Source organism: Salvia miltiorrhiza, chromosome 5 (genome assembly GCF_028751815.1).
Source record: "Salvia miltiorrhiza cultivar Shanhuang (shh) chromosome 5, IMPLAD_Smil_shh, whole genome shotgun sequence".
In the NCBI taxonomy this organism is placed as follows: domain Eukaryota; kingdom Viridiplantae; phylum Streptophyta; class Magnoliopsida; order Lamiales; family Lamiaceae; genus Salvia; species Salvia miltiorrhiza.
The window spans coordinates 37,877,674-37,895,957 of NC_080391.1; the positions used below are offsets into that span (position 1 = coordinate 37,877,674).

The 18,284-nt window shown below is 37.3% G+C and overlaps 2 protein-coding genes and 1 long non-coding RNA gene across 4 annotated transcripts; 2 read left to right on the plus strand and 1 right to left on the minus strand.

The window, feature by feature from the left end:
- The first annotated feature begins 4,183 nt into the window (after window positions 1-4,183).
- Window positions 4,184-7,593, plus strand: LOC131024315 (uncharacterized). 2 transcript variants are annotated; one of them, XM_057953822.1, is made up of 6 exons: window positions 4,184-4,498; window positions 4,617-4,747; window positions 4,840-5,009; window positions 5,299-5,376; window positions 6,517-6,658; window positions 6,815-7,593. In XM_057953822.1, exons 1-6 carry the CDS (start codon window positions 4,381-4,383, stop codon window positions 7,232-7,234), a joined length of 1,059 nt encoding a protein of 352 aa, XP_057809805.1. In that variant the 5' UTR covers window positions 4,184-4,380; the 3' UTR covers window positions 7,235-7,593. The 2 variants fall into 2 exon arrangements, with proteins under 2 accessions (XP_057809805.1, XP_057809806.1); XM_057953823.1 differs by having other exon boundaries at window positions 4,225-4,498; window positions 4,680-4,747.
- Window positions 7,594-13,894: 6,301 nt separating this feature from the next.
- On the minus strand, window positions 13,895-15,850 carry LOC131025882 (uncharacterized). Its single transcript, XM_057955663.1, has 2 exons — window positions 15,711-15,850; window positions 13,895-14,768 (listed from the first exon to the last, which is right to left on the minus strand). Exons 1-2 carry the CDS (start codon window positions 15,848-15,850, stop codon window positions 13,895-13,897), a joined length of 1,014 nt encoding a protein of 337 aa, XP_057811646.1.
- Window positions 15,851-16,233: 383 nt separating this feature from the next.
- Window positions 16,234-17,534, plus strand: LOC131024316 (uncharacterized). The gene is made up of 2 exons (XR_009101758.1): window positions 16,234-16,751; window positions 17,362-17,534. It is a non-coding gene; the product is annotated as an uncharacterized LOC131024316 (long non-coding RNA).
- Window positions 17,535-18,284: the final 750 nt, after the last annotated feature.

Below are 18,284 nucleotides of genomic sequence, written 5' to 3' on the forward strand. Positions count from 1 at the left end.
CCTAGAAGACAGTAATTTTCGGCCCTCTCACTAATGTGGCGCCTCCTCCCTCTTTTCTGTATTTTTAAATACAGCTGTCAGCTCTCAGGAAAACACACTGATAAAAATTAGGGTTTTGAGAGCAGAGGGAGGCGCAGAAACGTGATTGGCTTTCTGTCTTGGGAGTTCTCATAGCTCGTTGTCCATCCAACGTTGGGAATTGAGCGGGATACAGTCGAGAAGATCAGAGCTGGAGTCTGAATCATTCGACGCGATCATCAATCATCTGTGCATCCAATTTTCAAGTAAGTATTTCCTAACACCTATGTGCAGCTGTTAAATTCATAGGAGCATGTTAGGAATTAATCGTTGTATGATGAATTAATAATAATCCAAGAAACGATCATCGGGCAAAGTGGAACGTTAATTCAATTTAATATTCCTTCAATTTCCCTGTCATACTTGCCGATGTGGAACGGAACCCTTACCAACTTCAACAGCTTGGTATCTCCAATATCAATCTTCCATGACAACTTAGGTTGCTTGAACAAGATCAGTTCGAACTGATTTGCACCATCACAGCGTTGCTCCTTTTCAACACTCTTAGCTTGCGTCAAAGCCTTTGCTTCCAAAATAGATGAAGTAGACTTCTCAAGCACTTCCTCACGTGAATCCTCATCCTTGATATCCACCACGACTTCCACTTCAACCTTCGTCTCCTTTGGATTCAGACATTCCTCATCTTTGATAGCAACAACCTCTCGATCGATTTCCACTTCAACCTGCATCTCCGTTGTCTCTACCAGTTGCTCCTTAAACTTCACCGTATCCGCCTCCTTGTGCCGTTGCTGCAGTTGCACCTGATCCTCATAAATTTGTGTAGGACTAAGGGAAACAAATGCCACCTTCATTTGCTTATACACGAAGGAGTACTTGTTGGTGATTTCATCATGAGTAGCTCGTCTATCAACCTGCCATGGTCTACCCAACAAAATGTGGGTCGCTTGCATGGGAATAACATCGCACAAAACCTCGTCTTCATACTTCCCAATGCGAAAAGGCACTTTCACTTGCGTGGTAACCTCGACGACGCCGGTCTCATTCAGCCATTGCAAACGATACGGCGTGGGGTGTTTGCATCTCGATCAGCCCCAATTTCTTCACCATGTACTTACTTTCCACATTCGTGCAACTTTCTCCATCGATGATCACACAACACAACTTGTCTTGGACAAGACACCTCGTATGAAAGAGATTCTCCCACTGCTCGCTCTCATTGGATCCGAATCCCTGACACTTAAAACACTTCTTGTCTCGGTTGCAACCACCATCTCTACTATGCCAATGCCCCTCGTTTTCTTCTTCATACTCTGACTCCTCTACATACTCCTCGCGATGATGAATGTGTCGGAGTGGCATGCGCAATCCTCCGCTACTACATCCTCCTAGATCTCCTCGTTCTCTTCGACCACCACGGCCGTCTCGACGCAAAGTGGAATGATATTGCTCAAACAGATCCATTCCCTCAGTCAGTCCCTCGAGTTTGGAATCTACCTTTCCAATTGCCGATTGCAAAGCCTCCATTGTGAAGTTCGTGTTTGGATTTATGGCAGATGGATTGGTGGAATAGGTGTGGATGAGTATGGAAAGATGGAATAATGGAATAAGTGTGAATGATGGAAATATGGAGTATGGAGTAGGTGTATATGGAAAACAAAACCCTAGCAACATCTACCCTTGACGAAGACAGAAACGAAACCTGGATGATGATACCAAATGATGTGATCCTCGCCGGTATTGGTATGAACCTTGCCGGACCGATCAAACAAATATGCACGGAAGACTTGATATGAACGAAACTGGATAAATAAACGAAGTAACAAAGATAAAAGATGGAAGATCGCAAAATATCTGAATCTAACCCACGAAATGATCTAGGTGAACGAATCCCTAAACCCCAACGTACAGTTGACGCAGCCACTCGGGGACGATGAATGACATGCGACGAGGGTTGGTGAACCCGCCGTTACATCGATAAATTGAATTTGCTTGAGCAAAATTCAGGAAGAACTCGAAGTCCTCAAGAGACAATAAACTCACAAATTTGATTGATAAAAGATAAGATATAAGATATGTTTTCGTTCACATGCAGCCATATATATAGGCAAGAACCCTAATTTAAAGAAGGAAACAACATAAAACAAGGAAACTTAAAAACAAGGAAACTTAAAAACAAGGAAACAAAATAAACTTGTTCAGCAAGCTCTAACAATTCTGGCGAGGATGCCAGCTCTGGAAAATGCCCGCTCTGGAAAACGCCACTCTAGAAAACGCCAGCTCTGGAACTTAGCTCTACTATGGACTTCAGCCAGCTCTGGGACTTAGCTCTGCTCTGGAAAGTATACTCTGCTCTGGACTTCAGCTCTGGAAAGTATACTCTGCTCTGGACTTCAACTCTGGAAAGTATAGTCTGCTCTGGCTGATCAGGAAGTCCGCTCTGCTCTGGACGCCCGCTCTGCTCTGTAAGTCCGCTCTGCTCTGGACCGTTTGCTCTGCTCTGTCATCTTGGAAGTTTGCTCTGCTCTGACATTCCATTCTGCTCTGCTCTGGCATGTTTGCTCTGCTCTGAAGACCTGCTCTGGCACAACGACTTCAGCTCTGGCGAGCTTGGCTCTGTTCTGGCGCGTTCAGCTCTGGTGAGTTTAGCTCTGTTCTGGAGCGAGTTTGGCTCTGTTCGGGCTGCATCACTCTCTCTCTCTCTCACTCACAACCCAAACAGATAGAAATTCAGCGAGATAATTCAAAAACTCGCCATCATTAAGTGTCGTTAGTTTCTTGAAATTCAAATCGGATAATTCCATCTTCTGCAGAATGTCGATTCTTCGTCTCAAACTGCTGCGTCGGAGTTTTCTCAGGTTCAGATACAATTTTCTTATCCAATTTCTCACGCGATGATGCATAGATCCAAAATCGGGAGACATGTCAGAAGCTGGGAATGTTTGGTGATGTTGGAATAGTTCTTGATTTTTGATGGCTTCCATTGTGGATCAATTTCTTTTGAATTGTTGTGAACGTGTAAAACACTGTTTGATTTTAATCAAATATGTGAGGTTCAATGCTGTCAATTATTGTGAAGGTAGGTTTGTGTTGTTAATGTTCTTCAATTCATAACCAATTTGATGAATTCACAACTGAATCACTAATATTGGTTGTGAATTCGAGAGTTTTAAAGCTTGAACTCACAACCAACAGTATATCTAGCTATGAAATCAAGTTTTAAAACTCAAATTCACAACTGAATAGCAAGTGTTGGTTGTGAATTCAAGTTTCGAAGCTTGAATTTAGAACTAGAAATAGTGATAGTCGTGAATTCGAGTTTTAAACCTTGAATTCACAACTAGCAATAATATTAATTGTGAATCCGAATTTTAAAGTTTAAAATCATAACTAGCAGTGTTCTAGTTGTGAAATCAAACTTTGAAACTTAAATTTACAACTGAATAGCTAGTGTTTTTTTTAGTGAAACTGAATAGCTAGTGTTGGCTGTGAATTCAAGTTTTACAGTAGTGTGAATTCACATTTTAGTTGTGAATTCAAATTTTAAAATTCGAATTCATGATTAGAAATATTATTGGTTGTGAATTGTACTTCAAAATTTTGAATTCACAATTAAAAATTTAGTGAATACTCCCCCGTCCCTAAAATAAGTTCATATTTTTCCTTTTTAGGACGTTCCTTAAATAAGTTTCACTTTCTTTCTTTTCATTTTTGGACAATTACCCACCACTAATAATATTTTGTTTATTCTTACTTTTCACTTTTTCACCACTCCCAATACTAATTTAATTATAACACTTTTTCACATTTTCACCACTCCCAATACTAATTATAACATACTTTTTCTCCACTATCAATACACTTTACCATTTTTCCTTAAAACCGGTGCCGTCCCCAAAGATGAACTTATTTTAGGGACGGAGGGAGTAATATTTAATTTTTTTAATATAAAAAATAAAATGGTAAGTATGATTAATTTTAAAATTTTATACCTTTCAAAAAAAAAATTAAAATTTTATATTTTAATTAATAATTTTTATTTTTATTTGAAAGTAACCATTTTCAAATTCCGCTCAACTTCATATTAGAATAACACATTTTTATCCTTAAAAATGTCAAAAGCTCAACATTTATGTACTTCTGTGCTCAAAAAATATAATGAAGAATGGAGAATTGAATGAATGAATGACAATTAGAACGAGTATTTGTTAAAGCAATTAAAATAAAATAACCACAGACATGAATTTACGTCGGCGAAAATGGGACGGCGGAGACAAAGATCGCTTATAACAAAACAAACCAAATTCCAAGATTTTTGCCTGTGAAATTCGTTAGCAGTCTTTCATGGAAAAGGGGAAATCCAAATATTCTGCAGGAACAGTGACCACTTCTTTGCGGGTTCTCCACTTGGATAATAATTCAAAATCAACCCCAAATTCGGTTGCTTTCCCTCTTCAATCTCGTACGTGCGCCTTTTCCTTTTCTTAATTTTCTTGCTAAAACTATTTGGACCCTGCTCCCCGAGAGGTTATCGATCGCATTGTTTCCTTTTCCTTTTCTGGGATTTTTGGGTTTTGCAGAATCGTTTAGTACCAATAAGAGAAAGGCGCCAACCTTATTGAGTTTGTGTCTGGGAGTCGTAGGTTGCAATCTTGAAGACATCATTGATGACTTTGCCGAGATTGCCATCGCGTTCCCTTCCGATATTAAGGTTGGGGATTCCAGCATATTAGGTTTTATACTTTTCAATCAACTGAATTTCTTTGTATGCTCTTGTATTGATTTTTGATTTGTAATTTGTAGATGGTATTGGTGGCTATTGCGAGAAGAAGAAAGCTGCTGAATGATGATTTCTTGGTTGCCTTAGTCGATAGTTCATGGGAGATATTAGATATGTCTGGTTCAGATGTTTCGGATTCTGGGCTTTCTCATGTTGTAAACATCTGCCATAACCTAAAAGCAATCGATATAAGGTACCTCTATTAGAATCTTAGTTTCATGCTTCTACTTGTGCATATTTACTTACATATAGTATGGTTTCAGAGTAAATGGCTCTAAAAGAAACTTTTGTTCTTCAAATAATATTTTAGTCATTTTGAAACTTAAATTCGACAAATTTCTGTTTAATTTTCTATTAGTTGCTTAAATTTGTGCCCCAGGATATCCTCACAAACTGGCATGCTATGTCTCTTTCATTCTATAGTTGAAGCTCTGTTTGCAAATTCTACATTTTAGTTCTAACTAGACCTGGTTCTGTTTCAGGCTTTGCACAAGACTGACACCAACAGGAGTTTCCGAACTTCTCCAGCGTTGTCGTTCACTAGAGATATTGAGATGGGGGTATGTGCTCATCTAAAACACCTGAACTTTCGTAGCTAATTCCCTTTAATCTTGCAACAGAGTTCTTGCATTTTGCTTTTATTGTCTCAATGCTTTTCCTGTTGCCTAGAGTTTAGGTTGTTGGTGGAAAGTACAATGAATCATTAAGGCTGAGGTCCTTGGTCATTCCCACTTGTCTGTATTCCCTGAAAGAAGATCAAAATTTAAATACGTTTCAATTTTTAAGAAATTTTGATAAATAAATCTTCTGCTTTGTAAACACGTGATTCTAGATGATTTGCATTCTAGATGGTTATGGGAGTTTGAATTTGTTTATTCCATTCTGTCAGAAGGGTTAAATAAGTCTGTATTAGAAAGGAAGCAAATGTAGGTAGTTTCTGATGGTTTTCAATAATGTCATAGGCTGTGGACTGATTGACCAAGTAAGGGAACATTCTTCATAAAAAGTGGCCTCATGCTCAAGATAAGAGAAATTTTGGCATGAGCTGTTTTCCGTTAACCAACCCAACATGAAGAGTTATCTATTAAACTTTATTCTTAAGTTTCCCCCCTATTAAATACCATGCTGACTTTCTTTGAGCACCATTGGAAATTGTTACCTGGGCTGTCCCCTTTGGGCTTTGATTAACTTGGACTTGGAAAGTACTTTGGTTTCATTATCTAGAAAAATTTGCATGTAAAGTACTTTGGTCTCATTATATAGCAAAACTTTGCATGTAGGTTTAATATGAACCACCAAATGGCTTAACATAAGCTTTGGCATTTCTTGTTGAACCTCACTCGGACCTTTTCGTGTGACCTTCTGTCACTTGTTTGGCTTATCTCATCAATACATCTGATAACGCAGTTGAAATCTTCCTTGTTGTTCAATATGATGTTTATCTTCTACTTGCATGCTGAAACAGTCATAAACATGGATATCAAAATTATTTCATGTTGTCTGCTGAAAGCTACTTCCAAGTAGAATTTGTTATCATATATCATATGCTAATATTTTGATTGTTCATTGCTCTGCATTATCTTGGATTTACAAAAGAAACATTTGTGTTGTAATTATTACATGGGTGTGGCCCATTTTATTGGGTTTTGACTCGGGGGATAAACCTCCTAACAGGAAATGAACCAAAGTTAGTGTTGCAGAGGTTGCGCGAGGAGCGACTCTGTCGTTCGCAGATGTTTGAGTCTCTTAGAGCCTAACCTCAATGACGTGGCTGGAGACTCGTGGGAGGATCTTGATGCAGTGGAGCTGATTCAAGGTGCCTCACTTCGTTGGCTTGTCTGGGTATGCTGGTTCTTTTCATTTGAAATTCTTGTTTAAGACACGTGGCCTCACTGTTTAGGTCATTATTGCATCAAGGTGCGCATACCATGTGTAAATAGGAGGTGATGGTAGTTCATCAACTCTAATCTTGCTAATTTGCCAATCACTATTTTGCAGCCAACAATCGACAAGGATTCCCAGGAGACCTTAACTTTTGAATGTCCGCGGATTGTAGTAAATCCGAAGCCATCCCTTTTGGGTTACAGGGGAACTGAAGTTCCACAAGAAGCATTAATGCAGCTTGTATTAGATGACCTTATTGTTAAAGATGTCGATCCAAAAACTTGGGCTGTTTCTGGATGCAATCTATCTAGGACTGCACTTCTACCAGTTGCATCTCCTAATGAACTATCTATTGCTGAAAAATTTAGGCTAGCATTCCTGGATAGAGATACTCGGTTAGCACCAAAGAGAGCAAAAAATACGAGGCAACATCAACGACGTGCTGAGAGGGAATGGGTGACGATGGATATGAAGGCAAAAGCATTAGTGCTTGCTTCCAAGGCTAACAGATCGATGAACCACCGGAATTTGTAAGAAAAATTCCCCGGGTAAAAATTGCAGTTTGTTTTGCTCAAAAGTCAGCCTTAAGTTTGGATGGTTTGCCCAATTTGAAGCCATATATGTTTAGCAATGTGAATGGGATGTGATTTACTCGTGAGTTGGTTTCATGTTCGAGCTTTATTTGCCTTTGCCTTTGTTAGGGCATCTCCATCATGATCCACAATAGATCGTGGAATAGAATTGTACTCAACTTTTTCTATTTCGGTAGTCAATTATGTTATTAGGTCACACTATTATAGATATAACTAGTATTCCACCCGTGCATCGTGCATATGCACGGGGTAAATTATTGTAGTTTTTTTTATAAGGTTAATTAATTATATATTAATTAATATTGTATTGTGTTAAAATAATAAATAAAAATTATTGTGTTAAATTGAAAAAAAACACATAACCTTTAACTAAGCAAATAATTTATTTTTTAATTATACTATTACAAATATGGGTGCAATAATAATAATAATAATAATTAGGGGTGTCAAATCGGGATGCGGGTATCGGGTATATCCGACCCGACCCCGACCCCGATACCCGTGCGGGTTTCGGGTACCCGATACCTGCTTTTTATGGGGTGCGGGTCGGGATCGGGTATTGATATTTCAAAATATGCGGGTATCAGGTATACCCGTCGGGTATCGAGTATACCCGAATACCCGCCTAAATATTTAATTAATATATATTTTTAATATTTTATATAAGTTAATAATATTTTAATATCAAAAATTCAAAATTGAAAATCCTAATTCCTAATTGAAGAACTGGAACAAAAAGAACTTCTCTTCTCCCTGCCTTGTGATTTGCGAATAGAATGTAAGGTATAATTTATAATTGTTGATGAATATATAGATTATCTACTCTACTCACGATTTTAATTAGGCAAAATATTTTGACTTTGGTGGGAACTTGTGGTTTTACAGTTTACAATTACAATTTACACCAAATAAGCTTTTCTATCAAAAAAAAAAGGTTTGTGTTTGAGAGATAAGGGGTCGATCTGTATAGGAAATTAAATCAACTTTCAGGATGTTTGTGCACTATTTTATAGGATGAATTTTTGGTAGGATGGTAGGAGTGAGACTATATGTACGCTAATACATTATACACAGTAACACATACATATGAATAAATTATTTTAAAAAATGCATTAGAATGGACATATAGTATTATGTAGTTCTTGGATCGAATTTAGGTAGATTAACCCAAATATAAATGAATTAAAATTTGATTTATTAATTAGCCAAAAAAAAGAGAAATTTGAAAAATTAGTTGAATTGCGGGTATGCGGGTACCCTAATACCCAAGTCGGGTTCCCGACAGTGTGGTTGGGGTCGGGACCGGGTAGGAAAAAAATGAAATTTGCGGGATCGGGTACCCGCAAAAATCGGGTAGGGTACCCGACCCGTCCCGTTTAGACACCCCTAATAATAATAATAATAATATAATTGATGAGTGTGGAATTAATCTCAACATAAATAATATAAAAATATAAAAATAACACAAGTATTTAACGTGGTTTGATCGTTAAGATCTACATCCACGGAGAGAAATCCAAGAGAATTTATTATTTGTGGAGTTATACAATTATAGAGTTGAATAATTATAATGAATCAGCCCCTAATTCTATACATAAGAATCGTATTTATAGTCCCCAAGGAGACACCAAGCGGTGCGACCTCCTGTGTGTGAACAGTGAGGTCCCGGGTTCAAACCCCACTGCTCTCCCTCCCCAACTCCCCCAAGTAAAAAAAAAAAAGAATCATATTTATTAAGTGGACCTAGCCCTAAAGCCCATTAAACAGTGCAATTAGGCCTAAATTATTGACATGGCTGAAGGTGCCAAAAGTGGCATTGACATAGCTGGAAATGCCAAAGGTGACGTTGACACGACTACCATAAATGGAGGTTAACATAGTTGGAAGCGCCACGAGTGACGTTGACATGGTTGCCACGGGTGTAGGTTGACATAGCTGTTACAGGTGGCATTTCCACGGGTGGACTGCCAACGGTGGTCTGCCAAGGCTATGTTGTCACGGCTGATTCTTTGCTCTTATTTATATTTTTCACCCATTGTACTTGACCCAAGTAGGTGAACGTAATTATATCATCATCATCATCAATAATAATAATAATAATAATAATAATTTATGTAAAAATGACAATTGTATTATCAAATAAAGCATGGTAATACAAATTAGTAAATTTATAAGTTTTGAAAAACTTTTTTGTAGACAATATTCATTGTACTTGATATGATATTAGTATATTTATCACATGTTGAAATCTCCAAGCCACCCCGACTCTTTACTCTTGAAACAACAACGTAAAGTTGACCATGAGTGAATACTGATTTCTTTAGAAAAAACATCACGTGTGGCATAGATTATTCTCGACTCTTGTTGATTGTTATGACATACAAAATAATAAGAGGAAATTGTCTCTATTCGAACTTGAATGGAAGTAGTGAATCTGATGGAGTCAGAGACATTCTAGAAATCAACACTTTTTAGCCAGAATTAGTATCGGTTAATGTTTTAGCCTCCAACATGTGGTTATTAAGTCTTGTAATCACCAAACGTGTTCTATTACACACTCCTTGAGAATGGTCAATGTTCCTTAATAGCATGATCGGAGTTATGACCATCAAATTTATCTCGTTTTTGGAATTTTGTGGATTAAAACAACAATGAAGTCCATATAAATGTTTATTATATATTTTAACACTTACTTATTTTTATGTTTTAAAAACATAATTATCTACAATCTAGGTCATGATTAGGCTTGTTGAATGGTTCAAGTTTGGACGATCGAATCAAAATTTTCAATTAGTAGTATTCAAGATCCTTGCTTCTATTTCAATTAGTTGAACTCAAACTCAAACATAGACATCATGTAATTGATACAATAAGTTGTAAATTTATTTATTACTATAATTTACTGATTAGCATAAAAATAAATCAAATTAGTTTCCATAATGGAAACAATGAACAAAAAGACTCATAGCCGCAAATATTTCTCTAGTGATCGAACAAATTCTACCTCAATCACTAACAAAGCAATACATATTTGTGCTAACACAAATATAATAATCATTTCTCGTATTATATATGTAATTTCTTACATCCCAAAATATTGTCTCTTACACAAATTCAAGAAAAGCAATAGAGTTGTTGCACTCAATTTCATTCCATATAATATAATTGCCTCCAATTGCAACACCACATTCATACTATAATATTGTTGCTTGTACAGATTTTAATTTCACGATTGATTATGGGAGATTTTAATTTCATTCTAAGATTTTAAAGATATTCAAAAATATCACACACAAATACACAAAGAGATAGATTTTAGGAGTCATATCAAGCACTACCTTAAAACACCAAGTTACCTTCAAACCTGAAGTTGCTAACATAAATATAAAATATAAACTTATGAACCTGAGGCAAAAGGTTTCAATTTCGAGTCAAACATCACCTAATCTTTAAATTTATTTGTTTAACAATAAAAAAAATGCATGAGAAGAGATGATGAAATGAACGATGTAATAGGGTACAGAACCAAGTGATAAGAGTTAAATTATCATACCCGTAATTTATTATGTACATGATCAACATTTCATCTAACGCATGAGAAAGAAGTGGATCTTAGATTTGTAAGAAATTTATTAATTATGATATGATAGAGGTTGTTCGTTAAAAACAAAGTCGATGTTGTGAAGAAGTATGAAGTTGTGCCAATAAATACTACGGTCTACGGTTATATAAGAAGAACAACAATGTATGATATATTTATTCCACATTAACAGTTGGATAAAACAAATATGAACAATTGATTATTTGATATAATTTTTACATTTGAGACGTACATAAATTACTTTGCAGTTTAGGCATAAAATTTGCAGCTCTTCATTCATTTTCATTGTCTCTGCATTTGCTTCTTCAATTTCAGCAGACGCATATAAGTCGTAGCGTCAAAGATGTTGTCTCAAGAAAAATATAATCGGCGACGGGGAAGACATTCATCAGCTGGGGAAATTTGCAAAGAGGATTAAGAATTTTGCAGAGATTTTGAGAGACATACTCCCTCCGTCCTGCTCCAAATGTCCCACTTTCCATAATGGGACGTCCCACTCCAAATGTCCCATATCTTTTTTGGCAATACACTATCTCTCTTTACTTAATATTTAAACAATTTCCACCAACTCACTTTATCTACTTTATACATACTTTATCTACTTTATACACATTTTTTAATCTCTGTGCCCAAAAGTAATGGGACATTTGGACCGGGCCGGAGGGAGTACAAAATAGAGTGATAATATTGTTGATTTTAAGATATTTATATTGTGATTTAAGGTGGCGAATCAATAATTGCTTGATTGACAAATTTAATTCTATAACTGATAATTGATTTGGCGTACATATATAACTTTGAATATTTTTAGCCTCAACCCTTTTATAATCAACAGCTTCAAAACATAAATTAAGTCAATTTATTTCTATATCTAATCTTATAATTGATAATTGATTTTTCCTATATATATAACTTTAGCCTCAATTTTTTTTTTCTAATCAACACCTTCAAAACATAAATTAAGTCAATTCAATTTTTTTTTGAGGAAAAAGTCAATTCATTTTTATATGAGTTTAAGTAACTCATTTTAATTATATTTAAAAAAGGTAATTACTTTTAATTGACTTAATTAACTACCTAAATGCATTTATATTTGTACAATTGAAATTAATGCATTTATATCAACGTAATTAATGAATGTGTTAACAAATTTTTAAAAATAAAAAGATAAAAAAGTAGAAAAACAGAAGTTATTATTTACGGTAAGCCGACTTTGTTATTATATATTATATAGATTATACAATTACTTTGCAATTGCAATTATGTTACAGTCATAAATTTATTTTTTTTTAATTTATTTTCTTTGACCTCTTAGTTTTGTATATTTAAATTTTATATCAATACACATTAGTAGCTGTAGTAAAATTTAAATGTGACAGTATCATTATTGGTACTGAATTTTTATTTATTAGTTTCCTCTTAAATATATTTTGTTACATGATTTTCTTATTGAATTTTAAAGAGGATTCTTTATACGGTATGTAATCACATTTTGTTTGAAACGAATAAAATATCCGCTCTAGATGAAACATAAATAACATGTGTCGAAAATTGACAGTCAGCCTTGTTTTCCTCTTGTTGTAGACTAGTGGGTGTATCAAGTTTACAATTTCACCGTTTTTTTTTTCTTTTTTCTTCATTGTTGGTGAGTTTATAATATGATAACCTCATCGATCCATAGTTGAGAAGAGCAACGTGGTGGTGCATTGGAAGAGGCGACAGCCTCTTGTTGGATTTACCCCAGGACGAGATGAGCTTGCCACTAAGAGCATTTGTACTTGGGGGCGCGGAGGCCGGTCCGCATCCCCCCCCCCCCCGCTTCTCCGCTCCCAGTACGCAGGGGTTTTTGGTTGGGCGTGCGCAGAGCACGGCCTAATTAAAAAAAAGACATCTAATTTTTTTTTTTAAATTGAAACGTTCAAATTTGAATTAACCATTTTTCTATTTTTCTATTTTTTTGTTTTTCACAGCTGTTGAACGACAGTATTCCATTTCCTTTTTTTTTTTTTTTTTTAATTTCACTTTTACCTCTATAAATAATTCATTCTTCTATTTCATTTTCACACCAATCTCTACACTTTCTTCCTATTCTTCCTTTAATTTTTCTTTCACTTCAATTCAAGTTGTGCTAGAATAATGGATGAAAATTGGGGAGAATTGGTGGAACACCCACCCAGAAAAATCTCAATCCAGGCAATTCCTTCGGGGGAGCATTCTCGCAAGAATCTACCGCCGCTCCAACGTCGGGTCTTCAGGGAATAATTTTAAACGCCGATTTCATGGCAACGGTGGTAGAGCCCGAGATGGAGGAGATAGCGGCGATGTCGCCGACCACCAAACAAAGAGGTTGATACACTCCAGCCGAGACGACACTCGTATGTCGTTTGTACGCTGAGGCAACATGCGACTATGTCAAAGGAGATGACAAATGGGAGCCATGCATTGGGGCTCCATCCCCACCAAGTAGAACGCGCAACGGCCTGCATGCACCATTTCACGCGACATCAAGTAAATAAAGTCGCACTTTCAATGCGTCTATAGCAGTTTCGAAGGTTAGGGTTTGTGGGTGAAAATCGTGGGTTGAGGGGTTTAAAGAAGGTAAGAGTGGCGGTTATGGCAGTAAGTTGATTCCTAAGGAAATAAATCATGGCAAAAATTTGAATTTCAAATTTTCTGCGGAAACCGAAGGGTTCCTGTCACATCGCCGCCTGCCGCTGACACGCCTACGTCAGCCTCCTTCGTAAGCCCTCATCCAGAATATTCGAACCCCAACTCTCCACCTACACACTTTGCAACGCAAAGTGGGCTCGGATTCTCATCTGGGCCTCCAACCTAAACTTATTTTGGCCCGAATTCCTGCAGGGTTAGTACATATAAACAAAATAAAACAAACTTAAAAGAAAAGAAACTTCGGTAAAGACCATACCGAAGAACAACACTGGGTTGCCTCCCAGCAAGCGCTCTTGTTTCCCGTCTTGAGCTCGACTCTTCCTCCATCCTTCACTCGTACACAGGATCGAGAATGTGGCATTCCTCCTTCTCTTTCTCTACTTCAGTAAGTTCATGGTAGGGCTTCAAACGATGCCCATTCACTACGAATGTATCAGCTCCATTGTGATCATACACCTCTATGCTTCCATTTGAAAAAATCCCTTTGATGACAAACGGTCCTGACCATTTGGAACGAAGCTTCCCGACCATCATTTTGAAACGAGAATTGAAAAGTAGGACTTTTTGTCCTACCCAGAATTCCTTCTTTCTGATCTTGGCATCATGGATTCTCCTGGTTCGCTCCTTATAGAGCACAACATTGTCATAAGCCTCCAACCGAAGCTCTTCCAACTCACTCAGCTGCAACTTTCGCATTTCTCCAGCTAGGTTCATACTGAGGTTAATTTGCTTGATTGCCCAGTACGGCTTATGTTCAATTTCCACAGGTAGATGGCATCTTTTTCCATAAAGCAGTCTGAAAGGGGACATTCCAATTGGCGTTTTAAAAGCAGTTCGGTATGCCCATAACGCATCTCCCAAATGGTTGCTCCAATCCTTACGGTTTTGGTGTACCACCTTTTTCAAAATGCTCTTTATCTCTCTATTGGAAATCTCAACTTGGCCATTTGCTTGGGGGTGATATGCTGTAGTGACTTTGTGTGTCACCCCCACCTTCTTGGTTAGTGTTCTAATGGTGGCATTACAGAAGTGAGATCCTTGATCACTGATTAGAATCTTGGGTATACCATACCTCTCGAACACTTGATCCTTCAGATAATCTGCCACGGTGTGAGCATCATTACTTGCGGCTGCCTTAGCTTCAACCCACTTTGACACGTAGTCCACTGCTACCAGAAAATATTTGTAACACCCCGTACTTTTCCTAATGTTGAGAGATAGTGTCTTAACACTATTGAGAGTACTGAGATATCGAGATGCGAGACTATTTTTTTTATGACCAGATAAGACTGTAATACCCCGTTTCCTCGAGCTAAGTTTAGAATAATTTTTGAACTTAGATTTAAGATGATTCACGCCGGATTGAGAAAAAGAATTTATTTAATTCCAACAAATGATTTACAAAAACGTTGTAAATATTTTAGCTATTTAAATTTTTGTGCATTGCATATTAATTTAAATATGAGCATGTGTATATGTGAAATATTTTACATATAATTAATATTTATTTTTACAAGATTTAAATTAAAGTCTATGATGGACTTTAATTATTTTATGTTTGGGCTTTATTTTTATATTGAACCCTTAAGTTAAAAGTACTTGATTAACCAAATGAAAGCCCAACCCTTCATAAGCCCAACCCTTCATAAGCCCAACCTACATTCTTCCTTGATATTTTCGTCTGCCACCACCGCCTTCCTGTTCTCTTCCTCTTCAATATATGTATCTCCCTTATTCATCTAATTCCTCACCCCAGCAACGAAATTCAAACAGAAAAATCACCAAGCCTAGCTCATCAAGCATCTTTTGCAGAAAACAGAAATCATTGAACAGAATACATACAAGAGGTTCCTCAACTTCTTTAACTTCAGTTTTTATATCAATATTCCCAAATCACAAGCATGACAAATTATTTACATAAATGCTTTCAATCTGTGTACATATTTATATATATATGAAGCATGATTGTTTTAAAAGAAAAGGAAGAAAGGTTGAGTCTTGAACTTGTTTGTGTGTTTGCTGTCGAGTCGAGAGTCGAGGGAGGCAGGGCACGACGGCTGTGCCGTTGCTGCCCAGCCACGGTTGGAGAGAAAGAGATGGGTTGGTCTTGCTGTGTTGAGTCGAGTCAGAGAGGGAGGCCAGGCACTGCGGCTCTGCCGTTGCTGCCTTGCCACGGTGAAGAACGGGGAAGGAGAGGGCGGCGGCGGCCTGGGGGTCGTCGACCATCGGGAACTGGGGCTGGTCGGAGCTGGGTTTAGCAGAGGGAGGCCAGAGCGCGGCGGCCATGGCTGCTGTTGCTCGGCCACGGACGGAGGGAGAGAGAGGGAGTCGCGGTCGGCGGCAGCCTTGCTGCTGCAGTCGCCGGAAACGAGCAGAGAGAGAGAGAGAGGCCGAGGGAGGCGGCGGCGTTTTCGTCGTCGCCGAGGAGGAGAGAAAGAACAGGGGGTTCGACGGGAAGTGTTCCGGAGCGGCGCTCGTCGCCGGGCACGATGGAGTAGCTCAGGCGAGCAACCGCGTTGAGAGGGAGAGAGAGGAGCAGTCGAGAGGATGAGTAACTGATGTGTGCGTGTGTGTGCGGCTGATAGGGGGGAGGGGCGTGACTGATAAGGAAAGGGGGGAGGGAGTGTTGGGCTAGGGCTTGAGGGTTGGACTGTTGGGCTTTTGTTTTGGGCCGATTTCTTTTGATTTTAATTCTTTGGGCCCTTAACTTATTCATTTGGGCTGTGCAGCTTCTACATTTTAAATAGACTGCACTATTTTAATTAATTAGACTTATTAAGTTTGATTAATTATTTTAATTTTCATAATAATATTTATTTATTATTATGTGCATATTTTAAGTAAATTACTTATTATATGCTAAGCATGACATGAAATTGCATTTAATTTACAATAAAAGTATTTATGATTTAATTGGTTTTAATTATAATTCCAATTATTAAAGAAAGACGAGTAAGAATATTGTTGGTGTTCTTAACTCAAGAGATTTGTTTTCAATTATTTATTTATTAAATTTTGAAAACCCGGCTAAGTGAATCATAGAATGTTAAGCACTTCACCATGACTTAAGATTAGATTCAAGGAGACCTATTAAGAATAGATTTCTTGTAGGCTTTGAACGTCAGGAGGATTAGCACTGCTATTCCGATTCAGAGATAACGTTAAACGACAGGCATTGCCTATACAGGTGGGCTTATTTTTTTTTCAAATGTATGATTTAGCTATTGAGCTTAAATGATCGTGAAATATAAATTGTTTATCCAATAAAATGTTTATGTGCACTCTGCTCTGTTTAATGCTCGCCACAACGAATCAATTGAGGTTCTCTTATAGCCTAACACGTTATTTGAGAATTGTGTACACCGTTAGTTGACTCGGTGGGTTGATCTCCATTCGGGCACTAACTAAGAGGCGTTATAAGGGTGCTTGCTGGATGTGTTCCGAAGCATGTAATGTAAGGGCCTGCCTGGGTAGCGTCCCGAGGTCAAAAGTAAACTTGTCTGGGTTACGCCCTCAGTTCAAGTAAATGGGAGAAACGGATCCGTCGGTGGCTAGAGGTCCGGGATCACAGCGAGTAACAGAAATGAGTGTGACATCTGCGCGCAAATTAAGTATATACATATATCTATATAAATGAAATGTTTTAACATGCTTAGAAGTTCTTTCACTTTAAAAACCTTCTAAGTCATGTCAAGTATGATTGGATAAACTGCCCTTCAGATTATGAAATGTTTCAAAAGTTGCTAGCCCACTAAGTACATTAGTACTTAGCCCAAATATCTTCAAATGTTTTTCAGGTTAGCGGCAGGTGATGACAGGGCAGAGCTGAGGCTAGAGTTCAACTCCTTATTTTGACTTCCGCTGTAGAACTAGCCAGTATCTATCTTTTGTTGAGCCTAAACTATTGACTCTCAAGTATTTCGATTAGTGAATGTTGGTTATCTGAAGCATGACACTAAACTTGTGATCCTGAAGTTGTTATGTTGTTGATTGATTTGTATCATTTGAATACCTGTCTTTCTTCATCCAAAGGGGCTAAGCCCGATTGTTATCCCATTAATTCGGATTTCACAAGGATTTTCCCTTGTTCATTTAGATGATTAGTCGTACCCCAGTTATAGTAATTATTTCAAGAATTGGGGTGTGACAAAGACAGATTGTCTTTTTAATAGAGTTACGAGTGAACAAACCAATGATGGAGTTAGAGTGAAGAGATTTGAGAAATGAGTTGAGATAGAAATGCTGATTGAATTGAGCTGAGATTTTATTTTATTTCCAACTACCGGGAATAGAGTTACCGGATACCGAATTATCAGAGTTTGACTGTCCTATTAAGAAAATAGGAATAATGAGTTGGAAATAGAGTCGAGAAAGAAAGAGTGAGAAACCTTGATGAAAAGAGTCAGTCTGAGAGACGTCTAGTTTGTTTGTGTTTGCCGACTGTTTTGATGTGATGTTATGTGAATTTACGTGACTGAGTGATTATGTGATTTTTGTTACGTGTGTCATTATGACCAAGTTACTATGATTTTTATTTGAGGACTTTAGCACTTGGAATTTTAATTAAGTTTCCAAAGCAAGTGCGGTTTATTTTTACCGAGAAATCGAATGATGCCGGTTTATGGAAATTTTTCCTAGCATAATATTTTTAAATTATTTTTCCTACGATGAGGAATATTATAATTGAGTGAGTGCACTAATATTAGTGCTATAATTATTT